This window comes from Pezoporus wallicus, unplaced genomic scaffold (genome assembly GCF_028554395.1).
Source record: "Pezoporus wallicus isolate ANWC-B61680 ecotype Strahan unplaced genomic scaffold, APGP_CSIRO_Pwel_v1 contig_13766, whole genome shotgun sequence".
Classification (NCBI taxonomy): Eukaryota; Metazoa; Chordata; class Aves; order Psittaciformes; family Psittacidae; genus Pezoporus; species Pezoporus wallicus.
The window spans coordinates 1,547,060-1,575,015 of NW_026635291.1; the positions used below are offsets into that span (position 1 = coordinate 1,547,060).

At 60.7% G+C, this 27,956-nt stretch overlaps 5 protein-coding genes across 6 annotated transcripts; 3 read left to right on the forward strand and 2 right to left on the reverse strand.

Moving 5' to 3' along the window:
- Positions 1-1,247: 1,247 nt before the first annotated feature.
- NOL9 (nucleolar protein 9) lies at positions 1,248-7,173 on the reverse strand. 2 transcript variants are annotated; one of them, XM_057418532.1, is made up of 12 exons: positions 6,957-7,173; positions 6,648-6,873; positions 6,383-6,510; positions 6,165-6,303; positions 5,625-5,721; positions 5,033-5,130; positions 4,223-4,384; positions 3,740-4,028; positions 2,976-3,087; positions 2,557-2,734; positions 1,878-2,011; positions 1,248-1,553 (listed from the first exon to the last, which is right to left on the reverse strand). In XM_057418532.1, the coding sequence occupies exons 1-12, from the start codon at positions 7,149-7,151 to the stop codon at positions 1,425-1,427; spliced, it is 1,887 nt and encodes a 628-aa protein (XP_057274515.1). In that variant the 5' UTR covers positions 7,152-7,173; the 3' UTR covers positions 1,248-1,424. The 2 variants fall into 2 exon arrangements, 1 of the variants encoding a protein (XP_057274515.1); XR_008973397.1 differs by lacking the exon at positions 1,248-1,553 and having other exon boundaries at positions 3,747-4,028.
- An 84-nt stretch (positions 7,174-7,257) lies between these two features.
- Positions 7,258-11,782, forward strand: TAS1R1 (taste 1 receptor member 1). Its single transcript, XM_057417491.1, has 6 exons — positions 7,258-7,372; positions 7,415-7,908; positions 8,132-8,908; positions 9,255-9,467; positions 9,761-9,881; positions 10,818-11,782. Exons 1-6 carry the CDS (start codon positions 7,258-7,260, stop codon positions 11,744-11,746), a joined length of 2,649 nt encoding a protein of 882 aa, XP_057273474.1. The 3' UTR covers positions 11,747-11,782.
- Positions 11,769-15,825, forward strand: ZBTB48 (zinc finger and BTB domain containing 48). Its single transcript, XM_057418545.1, is given in 10 exon segments — positions 11,769-12,157; positions 12,159-12,464; positions 13,040-13,151; positions 13,502-13,594; positions 13,908-13,994; positions 14,225-14,379; positions 14,712-14,848; positions 15,096-15,260; positions 15,367-15,455; positions 15,529-15,825. Coding segments are annotated over 10 exon segments (1,806 nt in total). The 5' UTR covers positions 11,769-11,792.
- A 2,677-nt stretch (positions 15,826-18,502) lies between these two features.
- On the reverse strand, positions 18,503-23,077 carry KLHL21 (kelch like family member 21). The gene is made up of 4 exons (XM_057418558.1): positions 22,039-23,077; positions 20,544-20,949; positions 19,181-19,253; positions 18,503-18,908 (listed from the first exon to the last, which is right to left on the reverse strand). The coding sequence occupies exons 1-4, from the start codon at positions 23,075-23,077 to the stop codon at positions 18,615-18,617; spliced, it is 1,812 nt and encodes a 603-aa protein (XP_057274541.1). The 3' UTR covers positions 18,503-18,614.
- Positions 23,078-23,700: 623 nt separating this feature from the next.
- PHF13 (PHD finger protein 13) lies at positions 23,701-26,886 on the forward strand. The gene is made up of 4 exons (XM_057418569.1): positions 23,701-23,891; positions 24,332-24,433; positions 24,671-25,223; positions 25,608-26,886. Exons 1-4 carry the CDS (start codon positions 23,853-23,855, stop codon positions 25,832-25,834), a joined length of 921 nt encoding a protein of 306 aa, XP_057274552.1. The 5' UTR covers positions 23,701-23,852; the 3' UTR covers positions 25,835-26,886.
- The last annotated feature ends 1,070 nt before the right edge of the window (positions 26,887-27,956 follow it).

Consider the following 27,956-nt stretch of genomic DNA (forward strand, 5'->3'; position numbering starts at 1 on the left):
TGCCTGCATATGGGAGCCACCAATGCGTTTCCTTCCCTGGACCCTGGAGGCTTGGCACAAGCACATGGGGGTTCCTCAATTGCCCCCCAGCTCCAAGGGGGGACCCCAGTCCAGGCAGTGCAGGGTCCATCACCCTCATAGGAGGGTTCTGGGGGATACTCAGCCCAGGAGGGTTTTGGCACTGAGCATTTCCCCGTCACCTCCCGCCCACCTCACCTCTCCTGGTGCCTTTTCCACCCGCGACTCCAGCTCCCGCCTCGCCGGGGATCTTCCTGCACAGCGGCCCCTGTATTTGTTTTAGGCGCTGGTCAGGTTGCCAGCCAAGTCCTTCCTTCACCGCCAGACCCAGCCAGATGGGGATAATTAGGCCTAGATTAAGTTAAAGCTTTAACTCTTTGAAAGGCAGCAACAGTGCAGAGCCCAGGCAGCTCTGCCCTCTCCCCGCTGGTCACCCCCTTCATTTGTCCATTTACAGGTACCAGGAGTGCTATGGAATGTCCTCAAAACCCAGATAAAGGCATTTTGGGGATCACTCACACCAGTAGCAGCCGGTAGCAGCAAATACTCAGCACAAGCACAGTGCATCCCTTCTTCCTCCACAGGGGAGGCAGCCACCAGCCTCAGGTCGCTCAGGAGCACATCACTGCCCAACAGAGCACTGGAAAAGGGTAAAATGAAGAGTAAAATGCACGAATGGAACTCAAGAGAGTTTCAGTGGGGCACAGCACGGGTCAAGAGTCAGGCGAGACCAAACACCCCAGGGGGAACCAGCTCCTCTTGCTCCTTTCAGCCTCTTCCCATGGGCAAAACCCATTTGGGCAGAGCTGGGGAACACATCAGAGCCAGAGCCCAAGCTCTCCCCAGACCTGTGCTGGAGGGCCTGAGCTGCAACTGCAGCAGCAGGGCTTGCAGCCGGGGCTGGTGTGAGGCAGAATAAAGCAGGGCCACGGCCACAGCCCGGCAGCAAGCGGCTGACTCCCTCCAGCGGCTCCACTCAAGGAGAGAGGGTTTTCCCATCCACTCCTTCCTTCCCAAACACCCAGCGGTGCTGCAGGGGCAGGATGAGCATGAGCACAAGCTCTGCCCAAACCACACACACAGCCTGGGGTTACACTCCTGGCCCCATGGATTCCTCCTGACACCAGAGCTGAACGAGGCTGGGCTGCAGCCGGAGATCTGCAGCGCTTCCGACAGCCACTACGGCCCCTTGGCCGGCACAGGCTGCAGCAGGAATTCAAACCAGACCTATGTTTAAATAGATATTTATTACAAAACACCAAAATACAAATGGAAAATATAAAACATTATCAAAACCAGACATGCTGTGCATCCACAGCCAGAGCTCGGTGGCACCCAGCACTTCTGTGACTGCTCCAGGCTCCACACAGAGCAGAATGAATCCCACAGTCCGAGCACAGGAGGCTCTAGGCATAATCACACTCGAACGCATACTCCCTCCTCTTGAAATGCTTCTTCTTTTTCAGCTTTCCAGAGCCTAGGATGCTGTAGTTATAATCAGATGTGACATAGGGGATCTCTCCCTCGACTCCTTGCTGGGAAGAGGGGAAAACAACACCAGAAACAATTTAAGAACTCAAATCTTTAACAGGATCCTCGAATCTTAACGTTCTCGTTCTGGAATGGACACACCGTCCTCTGTATAGACTGACAGAGCTGGCTGGTGTGAAAGCAACAAGCTGTCACCAAATAAACCCTGCTCTGGTATCTGAAACACGAGAGGAACGCTCTCCTCTCCCTCGTTTCTATGCCTTAAGGACAGTTTCCTATAGAGATAACCATCTGCTGATGCCCAGACATGTCAGGAAACCTGCCAGCCAGCGCTCAGCCACTTCTCCCTCTTCCCGTGCAGCCCCTACCTGGCCCACAAGAACGCAGCTGGGAACAGCAATACTGCCAACGAGCAGACAATTCACTAGTCTCAGGCTCTCCGGAGGCACCGGCGTCAGGATGTGGTACAGCTTCTTCTCCATGTCCACCCCTCGGACAATTCCTGAGGAGAACCCATGCATTATTCTCTTACCTCATCCCTCTTGTTCAGTTGCTTGTGAAAACACAGGCAGCTCCATCACCCCAACCGAGCTGTCAAAACATGCCCCAGTTTTGGCTTAATTTTCTTCCCAGTAGCTGGTGCAGCGCTGTGCTTTGGTTTTAGCTGAGAACACACTGCTGGTGCAGTTGTTGCTCAGTAGCACTTACCCTGATAAAGAACGTTTGGGAGTCACGTAGAAGGGACTGATCACTGCTTGGGTCGGGCTGGGTATCACTCAGCAGGTGCTGAGCAATTGTATTGGGCATCACTTGTGTTTATTGGTTTTCCTTTTCTCTTTTAATTTTACACTCTCTCATTTCCCTTATCACGATCGTTATTAGTAGTATTATATCCTACTTTAGTTACTGTTCTTATCTCAACCCATGGCTTTTACATCTTCTCACTCCTCCCCATCCCACCTGTGTGTTGCTGAGCTCCTGGCTGGCTCTAACTCACACCACCACAACAGGCACGCACCCAGGCCAGGGTTTCCCATGCTGGCTCACCGAAGCCAAGGCAGTCACAGACTGGTGTCTGTGTCAGCAGCACTGGCCCGTCAGTTTGGCATCTGATCTCATCTGGTATCCTGCAGAGCCCGACCCAGCTGGCGTTCACAGCATACATGATGTTGGTAGGAGCAACGTCGGTGTGAATAACCCTGAGGGCAACGGCACTGAAAGGTACCTGAGTGGGTTAAAAAGAAGAAGGAAAACCCAGTCATCGTCTCAATGTCTCAGCATCAATTTAACTCAGTTCCGAGATAAGACGGTGGCAAGCACACAAACCCTGGGAGCTCCCAGCCCCCTCCTCCAGGAGTTCCCTCTGTGGCACACACCAACAACGGAGCACACAGAAAACGTGCAGCACAAGAACTGCCAGGTACCCCCACGCACCACCCCCGAGCCCTTCAAAGCCACCCGGGTACCTGATATGGCACAAGGCTGTGCAGCGGAAGCACGGCACCGATGTCCGGGGCCTGCAGCTGGCCCAGGTAGCCCAGCATGGACATGTCCCGCAGGATGCCGCTGTGCACTCGCCTGGAGAAGCACCACAGCACGTCAAGGCAAGGCAGCTTCACACCACAGTTCCCACTGCATCCCCCAGGCAGCCATGCACTGCTGGCTGCTGTTTCACACAGTGCAGCTCCTAAAGCTTCTACTGCTGAAGCAAACACAGAGCTACGCTTTCATTACCTCTACGAAATCACAGGGTTTAAGGCATTGTTTCAGCTTTAAGGAGGCATTAATTAGCAGAGGAGGTGGTTTGTTTTCCTTTAAACAAAGTCTGTTATTAGGTAATGGCTTCCTTAGCCAGCACTAATGCCCACACACCTTTTACTCAGTCAGCTGGGCACCCAGTAGTGCCTTTGTTCAAACAGCTCATTAGAGAAGGCAGAGTCAAAAAAGGCCCTTGAAACTGGCAACAGAGACCCAAGGCTCAGGAAAAGAAACATTTCAGAGCTGTTCAAAGCATCAGAGAAATCACAAAATAAAGCTATCATCACGTAGGTCTAAAACATGGCTAAGGACCCTCCCAATTAGAAGTGGAAACGACATCACATTCAATGAGTCCAAGTGGAAACGCCGAACATAACCCCCAGTGAGCTCTGACCAACCTAACGGACCAAAGCCCTTCAGGTTCTCTTCAGCCCAATGCCCACCACCACCCAGCACCAAACTTTCTACTTACGCTTCACCTGCAACCCCTGCTCGAGGGAATTCCGGATGGACGTAGAGCAACTTGTACTCGGGAGCCGAGGCATCTCCCTCCCCTTCCGAGGGCTTCCAGCTCTCCCCTCCATCCGCAGCCAGCTGCTTGCACTTGGCCTGCTGCTTGCCCTTGGTGTAGAGGCCAGGAGTGAGGTGAACGTACTCCGGGGTGAGCGGAGCCATGGCCTTCCAGTCGTACACATCCATCTGCACAATGTGACTGGGTGACACCAGCCGGATGAGATCAATCAGAAGCAGCAACCCCTCACCTTTAGGGAGCAGAGAAAACACAACTGCTGCTGCCACATAAACACGTCACAACACTGCCATGGAAGAGCAGCGCTAGCTCCAAGGGGGAAGCTGTACTTCCTGGTTCCACACTCTACAGAAAGCATGCTAATGTAGCACTGTGACCATCACCTTCCTCTGCACCACTTCTGGCGAGCACATTTATCCTGGTTACCTTTCACCCAGCCCATGGTGTTGATGACTAAAGGCACTTCCTTCTTGTAGGAGCTGAACACGTACTTCACCACATCGAGGTACCTCTCCGTGTCCTGCTCACAACTGGTCTGCCCATAATACACCATCTTGCGTGGGGTCTGTTGGTGGGTGAATGGTGGACCTGGAAAGGCAAGCAGCAAACCTCTAGTAGTTCCCACAAGTCAAATCAGAAACTCCCATCCCTGTAGCACCTACACAATCCCTTCCAAAATAAATCTGTCCTCTTTGCACATGCAAACAGCCCTGCTTGGGCAGCTTCTTGATAGTTGACAAACCACCCAAAAAGCAGACCGCATCCTGGTCACATTTGGGACCCAAATGCACCAGACCACAAACACCAGTGATTCCTCTGGCTCTAGGGGTGTTTTCACACCCCTCATCTACATGGATCCGTTTTGTATCCCACAAGCTAGTTTTATTTATGGATCCTAACACCTGGGAAATGTTTGCCCAAAGAGACATTTTGAATGGGAAAGGCTGCAAACCCACTTTGCCATGCAGCAGCCTCTTCTACCACCTCCTAAACAAAGTTCTTCTCCCTTTCAAACAGGAAAAACAAGCAGGGAGAACAGCCCCATGGTACTCAGTGAGACTTTCACCTCGAGCTTAGCTGCCCCGAGCAAGACAACTTGCACAGCCTTTGGTTTATCTTGTACAGGCAACCTGGGACAGAGGCAGCAACTTCCCCTAAAGCACGGGCTCTGCTCAGAAAACACTTGTGGCCACGCAACAGCTTTCTGGAAAGTGCAGAGAACAGCAGAACGCTTACCAAGAACTGGCTCCGTCACGTTGCTCAGCGACACGCATCCCGGCGGCGTGAACTCCGTCTGACCTATGTCACATTCCATGTATTCAACCGAGGGAAGGCTGCCGGGAGGGAAGCCCACACGTTAGCATCCACAACCTGATCACCACGGTTAAGTTATTGAACACCACCAAACCACCACTGCCTCCCTCCCTTTATCCACTAAGAACGCAAAGGGCTCGCTTACGGCTCGGTATCGCACTACAATAGCCCCAAACCCAGCCAGCTTTAAGGGAGGCAGCTACAGCAATAATCAGAGATGGTTGTACCCAGTGTCCCCCCTCTCCCACGTTAGCTGAGACCAGCCGTTTGATGAGAAACTTCGTAAGCTTTAAGCATGCAGAGGGCAGGAGAAGCAGCTTCTACACCTTGCTCTGCCAAGGACTTTTAGATACCCCCAGATTATAACTTCATGCCTGTTTCTCAGTGATAAAACTGCCCCTTTCCTACTGAACCCTAACTGCTTGGTGTCCAGTTAGCTCACATACCCCACAACCACGCAGCAGTATCCCTCCTACGCCCCACACAGGGCATTTTCACACGCGCAGAGACTCACCGATTCAGCAGCAGGTTAATCAGGTATCTGTTAAACGTCGATTTCCCAGTGTTTTTTGGGCCACACACCAGAACCACAGGAACTCCTTCATCTTCCTCTGAAAAACAAGCACGCTGTGAGACACACCGCTGCTGCCGGTTACCCCCGTGGCTGCCTTCCCCGCAGTGTCATTAAGAGAAGCCCCCCAAAACCTACAGACTCTGCTGCGTGATGCGCTGCAGTGACATGGGGAGCACGTCAAGCGTACCAGTGTGAAGAGGCTGCTGAAGGGAGAAGCCAGCCCTGGCGCTACAACCCAGCCCCTACAAACCCCAGCTGCCCATGGTACTTTAGGTGCCACTGGGTAAAGGGATGCGTTTGCTGCCTACAGAACAAAATGAGTGGCCGGGAAGCGCCCTTACATGGGTGAGCTGCCGATGTCAAGGAGAGGCACAACCCCGTGGAGGGGATGCACAGCCACTGCGCAGCAGGAAGCCATCACCCTCAACCCCTGCCTACCACGGGACACGCTCCCCAAGAGCCTCGATGCCCTCCCCTCACCGCAGCACGCCTGGATCAGCTCCTCCAGCGCCAGCCCCATGCTCTCGGACACCAGCAGCCCGCGCTCGGGGCTGCACTTCACGATGCCAACGGACGCCAGAACCGCATCCTCGGACGTGAAGATGGATTCTTCCTTTTTCTACGGGAGAGGGGAAGACACTCCGTGCCCCGTGCGCAAGCGGCTTGTCCCGGTGCTGCCGGGCACGGACGGGCCTCACCTGGGGCTCAAAGAGCCGGGACAGCGGCGGGTGGCTCAGCAGGAACCGCGTCACCGGCGTGTCCAGGTGCTCCAGCAGCACCACGGCGCCCTCGGGGCAGAACCGCGCCATCGCCTTCACCCGCGCCTCTGCAACGGGGCACAGCGCCGCGCTCAGCCCGCGAAATGGCGGCCGCCCCGCACGAAATGGCGGCCGCCCCGCACCGCGCCGCACGCGAAATGGCGGCCGCCCCGCACCGCCCGGCGAAATGGCGGCCCGCACTCACGGCGGCGGACGCGGTGAGCCCGCATGGCACCGCGGGCCAGGGCCCGCAGCTGGCGGAGGTCGGCGGCGGGCGGGCGCTCGGCGGGCAGCGCCTCCAGGGTGAGCGAGCAGTGGGTGGCCGGGGAGAAGACCGGCAGCGCCGGCTGGTGCGAGCCCACGGCGAAGCCCAGGAGGCGGACGGCGCCGTACAGGCAGCGCAGGCGGCACTTCCCGGTGAAGGTCAGCGCCTGCGGAGGGAGACCATGGGGATGCGGCGGGACCGCACCGCACCGCACCGCACCGCGGGGCCGCAGTCCCGGTGCCCGCTCACCTGCCGCGGCGCCAGGAGCAGGACAGCGGAGCCCTCGGCCGCCTCCACGGCCGCTAAGCCCGGCTCGGCCGGCGGCACCATACCGGCGCGGGCGAAGGAGGCGGCGAACTCCCTCCAGGCCGCCTCCACCCGGCTCCTGCCGCGGGTCGCGGCCCGGCGGGCTCTGCGGGCCTGCGTGCTCCGCCGTGCGGACATGGCCGCGGCCGCTCCCTCCGCCTCCTCCGGGGCCGCCCCCCCGTCCCCGGCCTGGCTCCGCCTGCCCCGTTAAGAAGCGCCGCCCGGCGCCCAGCACCGCCCCGCCATGCCGCTGCCCGCCTGGCTGTGCCTGTGCCTCTGCTTGTGCCTCTGCTTGTGCCTGTGCGCGGCCGCCGGCAGCCCCGGTGACTACCGCCTGACCGGGCTGTTCCCGCTGCACGGCCCCGCAACGCGGCTGCTGGGGCACGGCTGCGACGCGTGAGTGCCCTGCACCCGCTTCCCCCGTCCGCATCACTCCTGCCCTGCACCCGCTTCCCCCATCGCCATCACCCCTGCCCTGCACCCGCTTCCCCCATCCCCATCACCCCTGCCCTGCACCCGCTTCCCCCATCGCCATCACCCCTGCCCTCCCCTCTCCTCCCTAAACACTGCTTTGCGTTCGCACAGCTCCGCCGCCTCCTTCTCCAACCACTTCTACTGCCTGGCCCAGACCATGCGCTTCGCATTGGAGGAGATCAACAACTCCAGCGCCCTGCTGCCCAACGTCACCTTGGGCTATGACATCCACGATACCTGCTCCGAGCCCGCCAACCTCCACGCCACGCTGCGAGCCCTGGTGCGGAAAGGAGGGCAGGAGGTTGAGGTGCTCTCCTCCTTCCTCTGCTATGAGCCTGATGTCGTGGCTGTCATCGGGCCGCACAGCTCCCAGCTTGCCCTTACCACCGCGCCCGTGCTCGGCCTCTTCCTTGTGCCATTGGTAAGTGTGGCCGGGAAAGAAAAGGGATCCTGAGAAGCAGTTTTGTGGGATGATGGAGATGAGTAGAGCTGGATACAGCCCCTCCACATCTGCTGGTCCCGGTGCTGTGGCTGGCTCAGACCAGCTCCGGATCCGCTGTCTGCCTAGCCCCAGGTCTCTTCAGTCTCTTTGGGTGTCACCGAATGGGGAAGCAAAGCCCCCTTTCTCCTGGCTCCCTTTGCAGATCAGCTACGAAGCCTCCTTGGAGACGCTCAGCCTGAAGCGGTTCTACCCCTCGTTCCTGCGCACCATCCCCAGTGACGGGCAGCAAGTGAAGGCCATCTTCCAGCTGCTGCAGCACTTTGGGTGGACATGGGTTGTGCTGCTAGGCAGCGATGATACCTATGGCAGGGCTAGCTCGGAAGCCCTCTACACCCTGCTGACTACCAGTGACATCTGTGTTGCTTACCGAAGCACCATCCCTGCCAACAAGGATTCGAGCAGCCCAGAGCTCCACAGCCTGGTCAGGATCCTCACGGAAGCCAGGGTCAATGTCACCATCGTCTTTTCCGACGCACAAAGTGCCCGCTCTTTCTTTGAGGTGGTGGTCAAGAGGAATGTCACGGGCATGGTGTGGGTGGGCTCTGAAGACTGGGTGTTAGACCAAGCCATCTGGCAGGTGCCTGGCATCCAGAGCATCGGCTCCGTCATTGCCATGTCGGTTGAGAAGGCAGAGTCTGCGATGCTGGAACGCTTTGAATCGTGGAAGGCGGCAGAGGAAGGCGCTGCGGCTGAGTGTGCCGGCAGCATGGAGGCAGGCGAGGGGAGCGAAGGGAGCACCCAGCCCAACTGCACCCAGTGCTGCACCGGCTGCCACTGGTTCACTGCTGCCCACAGTGTGTACGACGCTCAGTCCTCCTTCCGCGTGTACTCGGCTGTGTACGCCGTGGCCCACGGCCTCCATGACCTGCTGGGCTGCGCCTCGGGGATGTGCAGCAAGGGCCCAGTGTATCCCTGGCAGGTAAGAGCAACATCAGGAATGATATTCCCTGTAGGAGAGGATCCATGAGGATCCTTGCGCACAGGGAAGGATTCTCCCCTGTGCCTGGGCTTATTTTGTCCCTCTGAAACGCCCATGCCCCAGCTGAAGAGCCCTGTGGCTTCAGCTGCTCATCAGCATTACAGCAGGAGGTACCTAGACCCAGACCCTGCCCTACCTCACTTCTGTTCCTCCCAGCAGCCCCTTGCAGAAACCTGGAAGGGCCTTTCTGTTGGGGACTGCAAAGAGGAGCCAGAGCAGAGGAGGGCCCTCTAGCACGTCGCCCTCCCAGACAAGGCACTCCTCCCCTCTGACTCTTGTTTTGCAGCTCCTACAAAAGATCAAGCAAGTAAACTTCACTCTGTACAAGAGCCACATCTCTTTTGATGCCAGCGGGGACATTTGTCAAGGCTATGACATCGTCATGTGGAACTGGAGTGGCCCAAGTTGGGCCTTTGATGTGATAGGAAGATTCCATGTGAACCCCGACAGGCTGAGCATTGACAATGACAAACTCCTGTGGCACACAGAAGATGGCCAGGTACTGTTCTGCATCCACATCTTATTTATTGTTTCCTGCCAAGCCAGCTACGTCCCCAGCACCAGTGGTTCTGGGGCATTCCCCCACAGCAGGACAAAACCGAGGGCAGACAGAGGTGGTATGGGGGCAATGTGTGCTCTGAGCATCAGCTTTCATCCTTGCAGAAATCAAGCAGGGCACACAAACCACGAGCTCTCCTACTCATTTTCGCACGGTCTCTTTAAGAGGTACAACACGGGGAGCTCGGGGGGTGTCCCACTGCTCACCCCGCTCGCCTGCCGTGCTCCCGACAGGCTCCCACCTCCATGTGCACTGAGCCCTGTCAACCCGGGGAGAGGCGGCTGCAGACGAACCGCCACCGATGCTGCTTCAACTGCGTGGCCTGTCCATCAGGAACCTTCCTGAACAGATCCGGTCAGTGCACCCCGGGGGCTGCTCCCTCCCCTTCCTTCCCGCTGGGCTCTCCTCCCATCGGCTCCTCGCTTCCATCTCACTGGCCCCCAGTCCCTTCCCTCCTGCTCTTTCTTGCTCCCTGTAGTCCGGGATCTCAGCTGACAGAGTTGGTCTGACTCCCATTTGTTTACCCATGGGCATGCAAAGCCTGTGCCCAGCACTTCCCGGGAGCGCTGCCCGCAGGCAGCAGAGCCGGTGCTGGCTTCTCCCATGGCCCGGGCACATCCGGCCCGGCAGCTGCTTCCGGCACCGCATCCTCCGGGAGGGAAATGGGACCCGGCGGTGCCTCTGTGCCGCAGATGGCACTCGAGGCTTCCGCACCGCGGTCGGCAGCAGCTGCCCTATGGAAATGTCCCCTGCCCGGGACGGGTGGCAGGAATCTCCTCTCGGAGTCTGCAGCCACAGCGACAAACCCTTGCTGGCAGCTTGTCTCCCAGCAGCTTTGGCACACGCTTGGGCTAATGGGGGTGGAAGTGGCTGGGTGCAGGTAACGGTGGGAGCGGAGAGCCCCCAGACATGGCCAGTTCTTCCTGCCCCATAGCCCAGCCTGCAGGAGGGGGGCTGCTGCAGACCCTTTACAGGTTACTGCTGGCCCCATGAGCCCCTTCCCACCCACAGCCCTCATGCCCCTCAGCCCCAGCTCACTGCTGAGCTCCTGTGGGACTTGTGCCCCTTAGCCCAAGCAATAGACTCTTGGGAAGTCCACTGGGAGGCCTCTTGGGAAAAGAGACCCCTCCACTCCTCAAGGCTGGAAGGCACCCACGGGGGAAGGAGAAGGACATAAGGAGCGAGCAGCTCTCACAGGAGCCTGAGTGCAGGGTGCTCCACCGCAGCACATCTCTTACCGGGGTCCGTGCTGGGCGAGGTGCCTCTTGTCACCGTCCGTGTCATCCGCAGACCTCTACAGCTGCCAGCACTGCGGGGCGGAAGAGTGGGCTCCCGAGAGGAGCGAGGTTTGCTTCAACCGCACCGTCGAGTTCCTGTCCTGGTCCGGGCCCATGTCCTGGGCACTGCTGATCCCCACTGCCCTCCTCATGCTGCTCATGGCAGGGCTAGCCGTCCTCTTCGCCCTGAACGCCTCCACCCCGGTGGTCAAGTCTGCGGGGGGCAAGATGTGCTTCCTCATGCTGGGCGCTCTGGCCTGCGCCTGCAGCAGCCTCTTGGGCTACTTCGGGGAGCCCACGCAGCACATGTGCCTGCTGCAGCACCCCGTCTATGTCATCAGCCTCACCATCTTCCTGTCGTGCGTGGCCACCCGCTCCTTCCAGATCGTCTGCATCTTCAAGCTGAACGCGCGCTGGCCGGCTCTGTACGAGGCGTGGCTGCGGCGCCGGGGCCCGGTGCTGTTCGTGGCCGCCAGCACGCTGTGCCAGGCCGCGCTGTGCGTGGCGCTGGAGGCCGCCGAGCCCTCGGTGCCGCACAGGAACTACGGCATCAGCGCGCAGCGGGTGCTGCTGGAGTGCGTGCCGAGCTCGGCGGTGAGCCAGGCCACCACCGCCTGCACCGTGCTGCTCAGCGCCGTCTGCTTCGCGCTCAGCTACGCGGGCAAGGACCTGCCCGCCAGCTACAACGAGGCCAAGTGCCTCACCTGCAGCCTGCTGCTGCACCTCGCGGGCTCCGCCGTCTTCCTCTGCACGCAGGACGCCTTCTCCGGCCGGGAGCAGGCGGCGGTGCAGGCGCTCAGCACGCTCTGCACCGTGGCCGCGCTGCTCGCCGGCTTCTTCCTCCCGAAGGCGTTCGTCATCCTCCTGCGCCCGCACCGCAACACGCCCGAGCACTTCCAGGAGGCGATCCAGCGCTACACGCGCCGCCTGGCCGCCGCCTGACCGGCCCGCTCCCGGCCCTCCGCCGCGTCACATCCGGCGCGCTGCCATGGCGGCGGCCGCGGCGCACAGCGTCCGTGTGCTGCGGGAGCTGAACCGGCAGCGCGCCGCGGGGCTCTTCTGCGACGCCACGCTGGGGGTGGGCGGCCGCGAGTTCCGCGCGCACTGGCCCGTGCTCGCCAGCTGCTCCCGCTTCTTCCGCGCCCGCGGGCCCGGCGGCCCCGTGGCGCTGCCCGACGGCCTCGCCGACACCTTCCAGCTCCTCCTCGACTTCTTCTACACCGGGCGCCTGGCGCTCACCGCGCACAACCGCGCCCGCCTGCTGGCCGCGGCCGAGCAGCTCGGCGTGCCCGACGCCGTGGCCCTGTGCCGCGCCTTCCGCCCCGCCGCGCCCCGACAGCGGCCCCGCCGCGCCGCGCCCCGCCCGGACACCGCGGTGCGTGAAGGGGACTGCGGGGTGGTGGTGGTGGTGGTGGGGGGCGCCCCGCGGGGCGGGAGCGGTGACGCCGCCGGTTCCATCGCAGGGCACCCCCCCGGCCCCGGAGGAGGCGGCGGCGGCGGCGGGCGGCGGCGAGGCCGTACCCGAGAAGAAGGCGCTGCGGGGCAAAAGGAGCCCCCCGCCGGGCAGCGCGGGCAGCGGGAGAGGTGCAGCGGTGCCGGTTGAGTGCCCCACGTGCCATAAAACCTTCCTCAGCAAATACTACCTGAAAGTGCACAACAGGTAACGCTCCGGCCTCTCCTTCCCTCCGCGGACCGTGCGCAGGGCCTCGCGTCGCCCCGTCCTCACAGCAGTGCCTTGGGGGGGGGCGGCCGGCCCCGGTGTCCCCCGGGGAGGGGGGGGAGAAGGAGGTGCCCGTGCCCTGGGCAGGGTTGCTGAGAGCTGGAGGGGGGGGATCCGTACCCAAACAGGGGCTGAGCAGCCCCATCCCACGGAAGGTGCGGGCGGATGATGGGAAATCGTCCTTCCGTGGGAATGTGCCCGGGTTGTGGGGAGCACGGGAGCGGTAGCGGAGAGCAAAGGGGGTGCCTGCAGAGAGGGCAGGAGCTCCGGCGCCGCTCGGCTCCTGAGGAGCCCTGTGAAAGTGGTGGCAGTGCAGTGGGCACCGACAGCTTGACCGCGCTCCACCGGGATCAGCAAACTTGGGGTAAAAGGCAGGTTTTGGGTGACTGAATACTGGCACTGACATTGGCTGCCTGAACATCCCCTCTCCATTCCCAGTTCCTTACCCGTGTCCTCACCAGGCCTCTTGGTGCGTCCGTGCCGTGACGGATGCTCTCTGGTTGTATTCCCCCTAGGAAACACACTGGAGAGAAGCCGTTTGAGTGTTCCAAATGTGGCAAATGTTACTTTAGGAAAGAGAACCTCCTGGAACACGAGGCCAGGAACTGCATGAACCGATCCGAGCAGGTACAGCCAGGAAGCTGCCACCGGAGGGCTGGGAGGTGGCTGCTGTTGGGCAGGGCTGGAGCTGGGGCCTGCCACAGCCCACATCACACTCAGCTGCCAACCAAAACCCCACATTGCCCCTGCACCCCACACATCCCACAGCCAGGACCCCCACATCCACTGCCGCTGACATGGCAGCAGCTTGTAGCTGCTCTCCCAGACGAGGATACTCTTTGTACCTTGAGAGATCCAGATCCGATGGATGCGGGTTAAAACCTCGTAACCTGGTCCCAGCACCCTTGTGCCAAGCACCACCGTGAGCTGTGGGCTGCGTGGTTCCATGGAAGCCGATGCCTCCCTGTCTCTTGCAGGCTTTCACGTGTTCAGTGTGCCAGGAGGTGTTCAAGAGGCGGATGGAGCTGCGGCTGCACATGGTGTCACACACGGGGGACATGCCATACAAGGTCAGCAGTGCCTGCCTCCAGCATCCCTACAGACACTGCCAGGTGCAGGAAGAGGGGCAAATCTTTGTGGCGTGGGGCACCCAAACCTCCTTGCCTGGCCCGCAGCAGCTCCCTGAGGGTCATTCCCCATCTGTGAGCTGGAACGTGCTGCGGGGAGGCTCCAAACCCAGGCACTTTGTGTGGCCTTAGCAGAGATCCTGTGTCAGAACAGCGCTCCCCTGCCCGTTGTGCTGGCACGGTGCCGGTCCTCAGCTTGTGCTGAAGTGGCTGTTGGGGGGCAGCTGGGAGCTGAGCCTCCTCTGCTGTCTTGCAGTGCTCCTCCTGCGCCCAGCAGTTCATGCAGAAGAAGGACCTGCAGAGCCACATGATAAAGCTGCACGGCGCACCGAAGCCCCACGCGGTAAGGGGGGCAGGCGGCGGTGGGTACCAGGGAGGGAGCTGTCCCATGCTCAGGGTTAGAGAGCGGCACCATTGCCCTGTTTGGCTCTGTTCAGCGGGGCAGGGCATTACAGAGCTCCTGGCAACAGTGGTTTTGGGTACAGGAGCACCCCTCCATTCCTTTGGCTGACAGACCCAGGCCCATGGCGGGCGCGGTGCCTAACCCCTGTGCGCTCTCCTGTGGCCTTGCAGTGCTCGACCTGCTCCAAGTGCTTTCTGTCTCGGACAGAGCTGCGCCTGCACGAGGCCTTCAAGCACCGGGGAGAGAAGCTGTTTGTCTGCGAGGAGTGCGGGCACAGGGCCTCGAGTCGCAATGGCCTGCAGATGCACATCAAGGCCAAGCACAGGTAGGACGTGAGTGGGTCCGCACCGAGTGTACGACCACAGTGGCACGGGCGATGACTGAAGCTCCCCAGCCTGGCTAATTCATGTTGTTGAAGTGGGAAAGCGTGCACCAGCGGCTGGTCCCTCAGTGTTCTGTTTCCTGGGCTGGTTATAACGCCCAAGGGGCAGGAGGCTCCAGTTTGGCAGCAGAGCAGCACTTGTGGGCCTCCAAAATACTTTGGATTGAGATGGGTTGAAGCAGGGTTTACTCAGGAGAGTGCTGGGGCAGCAGCAGCAGCAGCAGCAGCAGCAGGAGGTCCCTGCAGGGCTGACGGTGCCACCTCCCTGCCCGCAGGAACGAGCGGCCCTACGTCTGCGAGTTCTGCCACCACGCCTTCACCCAGAAAGCCAACCTCAACATGCACCTGCGCACTCACACGGGCGAGAAGCCCTTCCAGTGCCACCTCTGTGGCAAGACCTTCAGGACACAAGGTACCCCCGGGCGTGCTGGTGGTGCCGAGCACCAAGCGTGCGCTGGCACGAGGGAAGGCACGTTCCTGTTACCTCCATTACCCTCACGGCACAAAGGATCACGATATTGATCCTTTGATTGATTGAAAACTGAGCTTTCCCCTTCCGAGCCTCCCTCAGCAGCGCGGCGCGCACCGACTGCGCCGCGCGTGCCCCACACTGCAGGCGCTGATGCAGAGCTCTCCCCTGTCTCCCCTGCGCGTGGCAGCAAGCCTGGACAAGCACAACCGGACCCACACCGGGGAGCGCCCCTTCGGCTGCGAGTTCTGCGAGCAGCGCTTCACGGAGAAGGGGCCGCTGCTGAGGCACGTGGCCAGCCGGCACCAGGAGGGGCGGCCCCACTTCTGCCAGATCTGCAGCAAGACCTTCAAAGGTAACGGCCGGGGCATGGAGCACACGCGTGGCCCCATCAGAGCCCACCCTGGTGTGGGTCAGGGTCACCGCGAGCCGCTGCCAACGGGCTCTTGCTTCCCTTGCAGCCGTCGAGCAGCTCCGCGTCCACGTCCGCCGGCACAGGGGCATGAGGAAGTTCGAGTGCACCGAGTGTGGATACAAGTTCACGCGGCAGGTGAGGACCCCCCTGCTCCAGGGTCGGAGCCGGCGCTCACCGAGCCCCTCACCGTGTCGCTGTCCCTTCGCAGGCTCACCTGAGGCGCCACATGGAGATCCATGACCGCGTGGAGAACTACAACCCGCGGCAGCGGAAGCTGCGGAACCTGGTCATCGAGGACGAGAAGGCCGTGGTGTTGGCGCTGCAGCCGCCACCGGAGCTGGACGTGGGCTCGGCCGAGGTGATCGTGGAGTCCCTGTCCCGCGGCGCCCTGCCTGAGGACATCCCCGTGCAGAGACTCTGCTCCAATGAGAACTTCTCCCCAGGGGATGTGATGGAGCAGGCGCTGATCCTAACGACGACAGATCCCGAGGGCTGTGGCACATAGCGGGACCCGGCGCACAGGGAGCTCTGTGCCACGTCTGTTCTTCTGGAGCTCTGCATCCGCCCCTTCCCCGCGCATCTCCCACCCCTGGCTGCGGGAGGGGAAGCTCTAATCCCGTGTCAGATGAAGCCACTCCACGTGGCTCCTTAATAAACGCACGCACTCTGTGCGAGGTGGGAGCCGGGGGGGCTCCGTGTGTGTAACTGCCAGCTGCCTTCCAGTGAGATCTCATTGCGGCCGGAGGGGGCGGCTGCTGCTCACCCCTTGCCTCTGAGCTCGTGATTAAAGCTTACCTTCCCCAGAGCACGGCTCTGCCCCTTCCTTAAACACTTCCCAAAGGACCATCTCCTCCTTAGCCCTGTGCCTTCTTTCACTCTGTTTTGTTGCACTTCTGATGCCTGCTGTTTCTTTGCCCCATTGAAGGCGAGGCACGCCTGGCATCTTCTCACCACCCATAACTGAGCTGTTGGTGAACGTGAAACACGTTATCTGAAGGAGCCGGAGCCGGTCAGTGCTCCCCGCTCCTGCGTTTAGGGGTGGGGATTTCCTTGTCTGCAACACCATGAGCCAGGGTCGCGGTGACACTGAGAGCTCCGTCCTTGATGTGCCCACAATCACAGCCGCGCTCTCCCCTTTCCCACACACCAAGGCGACAGAATGTCTCCAGCTTAAACACTGGGCCTGGAATGAGAACCCCAGTAAAACCCTCCTGCAACCATCTTCCCTTCAAAGGCAGCCGAGAGGTTCACGGAAGGTGTTTTATTTAACTTGACTGCTGCAAGTAAATTTAAAACTATGAGAATAAAAATACATTATCTGTAACGGAGATGCCTTTGTTTCAAAGGACGGTGTTTAAACTGCACTCCAAGAGCCGGACACAATGGGCTTTAGCAACAAATAAATACAGCTCCGTAACTGTTGAGCCTGTTGGGGACTGGGGGGAGGCAGGTCCAGTAGCGAGCACTGCAGCACGAGACACAGTGCCTTCTATTTATAGTCTGGCATAAATACTTGGGGCTGCAATGCACGTTCCGCTGCGCAGCCTCGGAACGGGCTCCGCGTGGTGCTGCGGGGACATGGCCAGAAAGGAAGGAGATGCCCCAAGTCCCTACATTCCAGCCCGGAGGCTTTCAATCCAAGAGGCTGCCACGGCACAATCCAGCTTCAAGGCACTGTCAAAGATCCAGACGTGGAGAACAGCCGGGATTCACCAGCAGCATTCCCGGCTCCGCAGCCGAGGAGCAGGGCATGAGGCAGGAAACTGCATTCAAGGCAAACCAGATCCGTTTTAAAGCTGTGAAGCCGCTGATGCGGTGGAGATGGGGCCCTGGCGCTTTCCATCTCCAGATGAAGTTCAAATGCGAGTGTTTTCGCTGTTGGTTGAAAGCACAAGAGGGAAACAGCAACGGCCTCCAGCCCTGCTCTCCCGAAGGATGAGCCTTGGCCTTTGGCTCTTGGCTTGTTCACCAAACATTCCACGAGTAAACTGCAGGCAGCTTCTCTTCAGCTAAGGTAGAAGGAGGAACCCAGCCCAAGCTCCCTACGTCCCTTGGGCAAGGATAAAGGCAACTCTTAGGCCAAAAAACCCCGCAAACCCCAAATAAAACGAGGAAACAAAAGAAAGAACTACCCTAAAGTACCTACTGCTCAATCCACAGCACTCCAGGCACCTCCTGCACCTCTGCCACAACACCTCAGTGGTGTTTTCCTATTGCTCACATCCCAAGAGCTGTAAGCAGGAGGCACGACAGGCACGAGACCTCTCTGAAGGTCCAATGGGTTCATTCACACAAGGGGATGGGTTTGACAGTGATTCTGCGTCAGGGTATTTAACTGCAAGCCTGTTTCCCACCGCGGCTCCTTTAAGGTGGTGAAGAAACCAGAACGCACCCTTGCTACGTGGAGCCCATCCCGGAGCTCAGCACGGGAGAACCGACAGCAACAGCAGCTTTTCCTGCCCTAGTTCAGCCCTGGCACACCAGGAAGGGGAACGGCTCCTCCCGCGGGCAGCAGCCACCAGCCCCTTGGGCTGGGTAAGAGCAGGACTTGCTGCTCCCCTTCCCCTTAAGCTGGTGATTGGAAATGAAGCAATGGAGCTGTCAGGATGGGAGGAGAAGATAAATAAGGGTGTTTGTCTGCTGAGAAGGAAAAGGCCTTGCTAGGGAGGGCTGGAGAACAAAGACCTGCAGGGTCTGAATGCTCCGACTTAAACCCCCCCGAAACACAGGGGGAACTGAAGTTCTGAGGGCAGATGAAGCTTCATAACCCAGCCACAGCGAGGCCCTGGCCATGGCGCACCCGTTCCTCCCGAAGGAATGAACGGGGATCGAGGAGCACGGCCACAGGGGAGGAAGCTCCACGTTCTCACACCAACCTCTCACCCTGACAGACCTCCAGCTCCTCGGGAAGAGACCTTTCCCCCCCTCTATCCACATGCACATGGAGCCTGTCCTGGGAGGCACAGGACAGAGGTGGGGGCCCAGTTCCCTGCCCCAGGAGACCCTTCTAAAAAGGAACTGAAGGAAGAAGTTTGGTGGCAAACGAAGCAGGAGCTCCCAGCGAAAGGTGTCTGACCAAAAGCCATGAGCTGCGATGCTGTTCAACACGACCGCTTTGCTCCAGTTCAGCTCCGGGGTCTCTATGAGCAGCCGGAGCCTCCTCCCGCCCAGGGAAGGGCCGAGCAGCATCAAACATCAGAGCTTTCCCTCTATGCCCAGTTCAGGTTTGTCTCCCAGCACCGTTTTGCCTCTCAGAGCATCACAGGTTCTGGTTCATGGAGCCGCCGTCCCCCGCTAACGCAGCTCGTTCAGGTTCTGGTTGTGGAGGTCCTGGCGCTGCCTGTTCAAGTTGATGGTGTTGTCCAGCGTGATGGCGTCGTCCTCCTGCGTGGTTTCCGGCATGAACTGCCGGAATATGCTGACGCTGCCGTGCCAGAAGATGGGCTCGGGGAGCCGGCCCACCACGCTCCATGTTCGTGTCTCAGGGTCATAGGCTTCCAGGACATCCGAGAGCTCAAAGGTGTTGTCGTAGCCACCGGACACGTAGAGCTTCCCGCCGAGCACGGCCACGCTGCCCCCAACGTGGACCTAGAGGCAAACACAAATACACCCCATGGTCACAATGGGGGTTCTGGCACTCCGGGGGATGGTATCGGAGTTGGTGCTGCCCTATAGTGCTGCAGTGCTCAGCACCCACCAGCGCTGCCCCAAACCCCAAGGAGCCGGAGCTTCCAGCTTCACACCCAGCCACAACCACTTCTCGGTGACCCTGATACGCTGCAATGGCAAGGGGCTACAACCCAAAGAGCCCTTTGGAAACGCAGCCAGTCTTTAAGCCAGGAGGTTGGTGAGTGTCCTACCTGAAGCATGGCTGGGATTTTATCCCATTCATTCTTCGCTGGGTTGTAAACGTCCACCTCAGCCGAGTCATCTCTGCGGGAGATAACGCGGAATTATTCCTCCGTGGTCTAAACCCCTCCTGCCCCGTCAAGCCCCAGTTCAACAGCCTGAAATGCTACCGAGAGCAGATCGCACTGCATGCGTCAGAGAGCAAAGGGGCAGGTCTCACGGCAGACCCCAGCCTCCAGTATGGGTCCCTCTTGCTGGGTCCAAATAACTGCACAACCCCAAGGGCTTTCTCAAGTCTCGTCTTTTTTCACACCAGCATCTCTAGTGTCTCACAGACCAGCTCCCTGCAAGTCAGCACTTCAGGGGCTGATCTGCCTTCGGGGCCAAGTGCTTCAGGCCTGGAAGCAAAGTTACTGCTATTCTGGAGAGGCTTAATCCTCCACGTGCTTCCAAGTAACAGCATCCTCCTGCTTGGGGCTTTCATCCATGCCAAATTTAGATGGGCTGAGGACACAAGACGAGAGGTATTTGGACAACGTGATCCCCCCAAGGGGGTGCTTTCAAATGGGTAAGGAAAAGGAAAACCTATAGAACCAGGCGGTGACAAGTGGCTGAACAGCCAAACCACCCCAACCAGGACTCGCTGAACACCAAGCGAGTCCAACAAATAGCCAGGAACCAAGACCCCAGTGGGTCAAATACAAGGTCTGGGCTGGAAGGTGCTGCTTCCTGCAAACCAAGAGGAGATTAAACACTGAGGAATGTGTCTGGAGGCCGTCACAGAGCTCTCTGCTTGCTCAAAGCCAGCACAACAGGATGAAACGCTCCGGCGCTCGCATGCCTTCCCGTTTATTTTTAATGAGGTGGATAACTGAAGCATTCGTGCCACCGGGACCGCCTCGGATGGGTAATTAGGCCCCAGTTTGGAACGGCACTTAAAAATAGTGACCAATCATTTCATCTTCAGCCTCTTATCTCTGCTGAGAAGGAAGGCGTCCTCTCCTGCGCCCAGCTTAACGTTTTCTTGGAGCTTGCTCGCTTATTTATAGCAACAAGGGGGGTTGAAGCCAAGAAAACAGAAGTCTATTTCCAAGCAGCGCTGCTTATTTCAGCCCCATTTATACCTGGCTGTTCCCAGCCCCTGGGTCAGGTTCTGAGGGTTTTACACAGTTTAAACACAGTCCTTTGAGGTCTGTCTACAACAGAAGATGAGGAAAGAGGTGCAGTGGTTCATAGACCCATCAGAGGAAGCACTGCTGTGCCTTCCCAATGCAAGGCTCTCTTACAACCCTTCCCTTTCCCCTTACAACACGCTTTCCAGGGACACCCTGGTCTTGCCTCATAGGGAAGGAGGCTCCCACTCCCATTACTCACCTTATGAAGTACATGAGGCCATTGAGGGTGACAGTCTTTGGGGCGAAGGACCAGGGGGGCAGATGCCCGCAGTTCACGAGGGTCCAGAGATCGCTGTCGGGGTCGTAGCACTGCATCACCATGGACTCTTTGCCAGCCAGGGAGCCGATGGCGAACAGCTTGCCGCGGCAGGAGGTGGTGGAGCAGTTGTCCATGGGGTACAGCATGGGCTGCAGGGCCTCCCAGCTATCCAGCGCGTGGTCGTAGCGCTCCGTGCTGTCCGAGGCGATGACGTAGAGCAGCCCGTCCAGCACCGTGGAGCTGTGGTATTCCCTGGCCTTCAGCATGGGAGACACCTCCGTCCACTCGTTCACGCTGGAGTTGTACCTCCACACGCAGTCGTACAGCCTGGACCCGTCGGACCCCCCTGTGGCACAGCACAAGCGTCAGAGCAGGGGAGCGCCCTGGGGACCGCAGCAGTGTCAGGGTTTTACTGAGGTTTTGCACCGTTTCCTTCCCAACGAGCCAGGGAGGCTTCCCCTGCGCTGCCCCTGGCTATGACTCAGAAGGACTCTCCCAGGTCTGACTGCTTACATCCTGCCAAATGACCATCTCCTTGCCTGTTTTGCAACCCCTGCTCCCATCAGTGACACGGCAGAGGCAGCGCTCACCCGTGCCCAACCTCCCAACCCTCCCTCTGCCTGTGCTATGAACCAACACAAACCGGAACAGCCAAATTCCCCCTTGCCAAGGCACCAGGCTCCCGGCGGCATCAGCACCTCTTAACCTGCCTGGGATCGCTCCCAAGGGCATCCATACAAACACACCGTGTGGCAGCCCATCATTGACACACCTCTGCCTTTAGCAGAGCCTTGTTTTGTGCTCAGGACCAAAGCACAAACAGTTTTCTGTTTGCCTGCATCTGACCTGTCCTGCACACCCAGGGCAAGCTGCTCTGGTGCCTTCCCGGCTTGGCTTGCTCCGGCTGCCGCAGGGATGTACTTCAAAGGAGGCACCTCCATGCAGATGAGCAGCCAAATCTCCACACCCGGGTCACCTTGAGACAAGGCACTGCAGCCCCAGCGGCTGCGGGAGCAGGATTTGTGCTGGGGAAGGCACCGTGTGACTCATGGGCACTGCCTGGCTGAGGCACCGGGGGCTCCAACACACCCCTGCCCTGAGCACCCGCCTGGGCTGTGATTCACGGGGCTCTGCACCCAAACACCTTCTTCCTGGGGAGAAATCCAAACCCTCTCGAGCCACCCCCGGAGCGAGCGGTGACAAAGCCCCACCAGCGCAGGATCTGCTGCCTGCGTGCTCGGGAGCATTACTCATGACAAAATACCGCCTGGATTAAGACCAGCTGCTAAATCCAGCACCGACTCCAGGAGCCCCTCCGCCCGCCTTGGGGCTGGAGCCAGAGCAGAGCCTCCAAGTCTCCGCTGCCCGGAGAGAAGCCAAATCTGGTGCCAGAACCCGCGTGCTCCCAACGGAAACCCCACCGCCGGTGCCTTACCAGTGACGTAGATGTCATTGCCCAACGCAGCCACGCTGTAGCCCCCTCCGAGGTGCTCGGGGAACTCGGCCAGGTAGCGCCAGTGCCCGGTGCGCGGGTTGTAGCAGTCGACGGTGACGAGCTCGTCGCAGTCGCGGTCGCAGCCGCCGACCAGGACGAGGATCTCGGCGAGGCCGGTGGAGGGCCGCGGGCGCATGCGGGCGCAGGGGCCGTGGTCGTGCCGGTCGAGGCGGGCGGCCTGGAAGTCGCGGGCCTCTTGCAGGAGGCGCAGGCAGGGCGGGCAGCGCGCCACCAGCGGCTCGCCCTCCACGTGCGCCAGCAGGTAGAACCGGCGCACGAAGGGCAGGCGGACGTGCGCCAGGAGCTGCGGCAGCAGCGGGGCGCGGGCGGCGGGGTCTGCGCGCACCCAGCGCAGCGCTAACTGGAAGGCGGCCTCCTCCTTGGGGACGCAGAGCCCGTCGTCGCGCAGGTAGGACAGGAGCCGCGGCAGGGGCAGGCGCTCCAGCTGCGCGCCCAGCTCCCCCACGTGCCGCAGCACGAAGCGATGCGCCGCGGCCGCCAGCGCCGGGCAGGCGAAGGCCTCGGCGAAGTCCTGCATGTCCAAGGCGTTGGCGGGCTCCAGCTGCCGCGCCAGCCACGCGCCGCAGGCCTCCTTGACGGTGGGGAACTGCAGCAGGTCCGCGGCGCGCAGCAGGCGCTCGGCGATGTCGGGGCCCAGCCGCCCCACGCGCCCGGTGTAGGCGAAGTCGAGCAGGCGCGCCAGGCACTCGGGCTCCACGCCGTGCAGCCGCACGCGCTCGGCCCGCGCCTCCCGCAGCGCCCCGCCGAACATGGCGCGGAAATAGCCCGAGGCGGCGGCCAGCACGGCGCGGTGCGCCCCGAACTCCCGCCCGCCCGCCACCACCGTCACGTCGAGCAGGCTCCGCTCCGCCCGCAGCGCGCTCAGGCCCCGCAGCAGCGACACGGCGTGTGCCGGCTCCCCCGCGGCCGTCGTCGCCGGTGCCGCCGTCCCGCCGCCGCTGCCGGTGTTGGCCGCCATGCCTAGGGGAGAGCACACGGTGTCACCACGCACGGGGCCACTCGGGTCGCAGCCGGGAGCAGGTCAGGGGAAGCAAAGCGGGGATAAATAAAGGCAAGGTGGTCACCGCAAGGATAAACGGCCCCGGGGGAGGACGAGCGAGAGACCCGACAGCCCCAGAGCCACCCGCGGTGCGGAGCAGCGGCAGTTGCATAACGAGCGGCGCTGGCAGCTGCCCCCCCCCCCCCCGCCCCGTCTAATTGCATTCCCCGGGGCCCCGTCCCGAGTTTCCCCGCACACCCGCGCCCGCTCCGCCCTTGCCGCGGGCACCTCGGGCCGGCCCCGCCGCTCTCCGCGGGGGCTACGGCAGTCACTGAGGCTCCCGGCGGGGCCGCTCGTTACCGAGGGCGGAGGCCCCCGGGGGTCGAGTCTCAGGAGGCGGCCGCTCTGCCCCGTCCCGCGGTACCGAGGGCTCCCCGCCGAGCCGAGCCGAGCCCTGCAGCGGGTCCCTACCGGAGCCCCAGGCTCCGCTCCTCTCCGCTCACCTCCGTTCCGTTCCGTTCCGCTCCTCCCGAGCTGCCGCCGCCACCGCCCCGCCCGGCCCCGCCCCGCCCCGCTCCCGGCGGCCCCCGCTCCCGCCACTGCGCACGCCCGGACTACGGCTCCCAGCGCGCCCCGCGCGGGCTCCCGGCCGCCCCCTTCGCCGCCTCCCGCCGGTACCGAGCGGCTCGCGGGTGTCGGCGCTGCCCGGTTGCCGCCGCCGCCCTGGCCCCGCCTCCGCCGCCCGCGCCGGGACATGGACTCCGACTCCTGCGCATCCCCGTTCGCCCCGGAGGTGAGGGGGGGCCCGGGGGAAACGGGAGGAGGAGGGGGGGGGCATCTCCCGCCGCCCGCCCCGGCCACCGGTGCCCGCTCCCCTCCGCGGGGCCGGAGCCATCTTGTGCCGTCGGGGCGAGGATTGGCGGCGGGGCGGCCGTGCCCTGCCGCGGGGGGCGGCGCGGTTGAGGTCCAGCACCGGGACCGGGGGTGCAGGGGCGGGGAGGGGGGGCTGTGTGCGGAGGGGGGGGGGGGGGGGTGCGGGGTTTATGGGGGGGGGGTGATGGGGGTGTTGTTGTCGGTACCGGCGCTGCCCGGCCCCGCCGCTCGCCGCGGGGTGTGGGGGTTGGGCGGCGCGGGGAGCGGGCGGGGCTCGGTGCGGGAGCGGCGGCGCGGGGCCGGGCTCGACGGGAGGAGGCGCCGCCGCTGACCCCCCCCTCCCCTCCCCGGCTCCCGCAGGACTTCTCCCCCGCCGCCCGGCGGCGCCGAACCGTGGAGGACTTCAACAAGTTCTGCACCTTCGTCCTGGCCTACGCCGGGTACATCCCGTACCCGCAGGAGGTGAGCGGGCACCGCGGGGCTTCGCCACGAACCCGGGGGGCATCGCGCCCCCGCCCGTCCCTGAAACAAAAGGGAGCTGCGGGGGGGGGGGGGGGAGAAGGTTGGAGCCGGGATCGCTGCAGGCGATCGCTGCCCAGCTGGGGATGCCCGGGAGCTCGCACTGGGCCATGCGCCCCAGGGGATGGGCGCAGCGAGCGATCGGCGCCGAGTTAATGCTTTTATCCGGGCCTCGGGCAGGAAACGCCGCTGCGGAACAGCCCCAGCCCCCCCAACAGCACCGGAGGGACGATTGACAGCGATAGCTGGGATCCCCGGTTCAATGACATCCCCTCCTCCGTGTCCCTGCCCGCGAAGAGCAGGAAGAACTTCAGTCAGCTGAAGCGAGCGAAACCCTACGGTTCCCTGTTCCAGCGGGCAAAACCCGGCAACTTCCTGCCCGAGCGAAAGCAAATCGATAAGATCAGGAAGAAGAAGAAGCTGAAGAGGAGGGAAACGGAGGTGTCTGCAGAGGAGGACTACGAGGAGAAGCTGCTGGAGCTGGAGGCAGAGGACTCTTATGTAGAGACGCCGATGAGCCCCTCGTCCGAGGGCGATGCGCCGTCGGCGGCCGAGCACTGCTCGGTGTGGGACTCTGACACCCCCTCCAGCGGGTCCTGCCCCGCCGGCGCGCCCGAGCCGGCCGTGCAGATCCAGAGCGTGGGCAAGCGCACGGTCATCCGGCAGGGCAAGCAGGTGGTGTTCCGGGACGAGGATGGCACCGGTGACGACGAGGACATCATGGTGGATTCGGGTAGGTGGCCTGGCTGCGCACAGAGGGGCAGTTGGTGGTGGTGCTGCCGCTCCCTTTGGTACTTCCCTGTAAGGTGAGGATGATGCTGAGGCACAGAGTAAAGTGGCAAGTGGGGCTTTGTGGGAGAGGAGGGGCTGCTTGGCTGCTTTTGTAATGAACTAAGTGAAAAGCTGCAGCTTTGTAGAAGCAGCTGCTTCTCCCCTCCTGGATTACAGCCTCCTTTGTATGCTGAGAGTCTCTTCCTGTGCAAGAGACCTGGAAACAATGAGCAAAGGGCCTGTCTTTGAAGCCCAGGTACTTGATTTAGGGTAAATTTGGGTAAAAGGAGAGTGAATCCCCTGTGTGGGCGATGCGGGGGCTGCTAAAAACGCTGTTTCTCTGCAGATGACGACTCGTGGGACCTGGTCACTTGCTTCTGCATGAAGCCCTTTGCGGGGCGGCCGATGATCGAGTGTAACGAGTGCCACACCTGGATCCACCTCTCCTGCGCCAAAATCCGCAAGTCCAACGTCCCCGAGGTCTACATTTGCCAGAAGTGCCGGGACTCCAAGTTTGACATTCGCCGTTCCAACCGCTCCCGGACGGGCTCGCGCCGGCGCTTTCTGGACTAAGGGGGTTTGGATGGTGCCGGGGCCGGGGTGGGGGGGGGGCGGCTCCCCCGAACTGCTGCTGCTCAGGCTGAGGGGCCGCCCGCCGGCCCGCGGTGACCGGGATGAGGAGAGGCCGAGTGGTCACAACTGCTGCTAGATACGGATTAGCTCAAGGACAGACCAAGCGGGGTTTTGCCCGCTTACAACCATGGATTGGGTGATGGGGGAATGTATGATCCCTTTGCCACGTACGTTTTCTCATCCCATCGGGAGACTGCAAACCTCCTCTGTGCTCTCCAAAGAGAGGGGGAAGAGGAGGGAGTCTGTGTGAAGAGTCTGAAAAGTAAATGGCCATGTGTTTTAATTTCAGTGTAATATTATCCCTGCCCGTTTGTCTGTACGTATCAGTCTCAGATATTCTAAGGCTCTGTAGGGGTGTTGATGTGTCCCAATCTGCTGCCTCCTCCCCAGGCTCAGAGGGGCGTTCTGGGATTTGGCATCATCCGAGTGAGAATGGGACTTTGTCCTGCACCGGGGGCCGACAAGTTGTAAGGAAGAGAGCAGCCCTGTTCCATTTGGGGTCAGCAGCATCCGGTTCCTCCCTAGAAGGTCTCTTCTGATGGTGCTTTCTCATGACTTTGTTTTGCATGATCAGCCTGATGTAAGGGGGAGGCTGTTTCCTCCGTTCCCTGGCCCTTTGTTAAACTCTTAAGGTGCTGTTTTAGGGCAACGATGACTCTCCTCTTCCTCAGCCCAGAATTCAAACATGGACTGCAAAAGGGGCTGTACTAAACCTAGAACCTGGCAGGTCTGCTCTGGGACTCGATCCTTTCCATCCAAGTACTGCAGCTGAGCTGACTTTTGTTTTCATGTGTTTTGGAGACTGGATTTGTAATCAAAACCCCTCAAATCTTTAACCTATCGGTTGCAAACGATGCAGATAAAAGCAGACGCGGCCCTGCAGGTAGCAAGGTGAAGTGCAATGAAGATCCAGCCGGTGTGGGGGAGTCCAGGAGAGTGCTGAGGCCCTTGACAGGCCTTCCTGGGGATTCCCAAGGGAATCCTGTCGTGGAATGTGATGGGAGTCAGGCCTGTACATGAGGCCAAGATGGCAGCGCCGTTCCTCTACGACCAGCAGTGTGTATTGAGCAGGGGTCTCGCCAGCACAGAGCCAGGTTCCCTCCTCTGATGCCTGCCATAGAGCTGTGGGCAGAGCAGCACCGCAGTGCCCTGGGGCCATGCCGTATGGGGTGCCAAAGGTCTGACAGCCTGGGGCAGAACAGGAACTGCACCATGCCCAGCTGCTTCTGACCTGCTTCTACGTCCAAACCCCGTTCCACCAAGCCGCACCGACTGCCTCTGGGTTCTGAAACCAGCTCCTGTGAGACCTTATGACCGTGGTGTGGTGTCCTTGAGAAGCTGCACGGAACCACTGAGGAGTTTGCCAAAGACTTGCCCCCGACTGCTCTTTCCAGCCCGCAAAATAACCAAAGTTCTCAAATGCTGCGGTTTCACTCTGCCAACAGAAAGGCTTCGGGCGATGCCGGTCGTGAGCTGCACGAGGGTCAGACCTGCTCTGAAAGTTGCCATCCCTGTGTTTACAGCGTGTCTGCAGCTCAGCTGGACCTCGGTGGAACGGGTTCCTGGAGCTCTGACAGGAGAAGTGGCGAACTGCCCAGAGAACTGGCTCTTTTCCCCTGAGGTTCGATACTAATCAATGTGACTGACTCTTGTTCTGTTACCTTTCCAGATTTATCCCCTTGGATGGTGTCTGACAAGTCCAGCACGTTACAATATCAGCAGAGAGAAACAAACAAGTAACATCTCCATTCTTTTAGTTGATCACTTTCAGCCATGTATAATTATAGTTTAATTCAGAACTTTATTTTTTCATTAAAACTGTTTTAATGAACCATTTTTTTTCCCCCTCTTATCTGTGAAACAAGTGAACAATGATTCTGTTTTATTCCAAACTCAGGACTCTGCTGTTATGATTTACCGGTGCGTGGAGCAGTTGTGCTGGGTGGCTGCAGGACGTGATGCCTCAAGCGCTCCTCCCTGAGCGGTACACAGAGCCAGGTAGGGATGGGAAGTGCTGCAGACACCTCTCATGTACTGATGGGTGTCCCCACCCCTCCTTGCA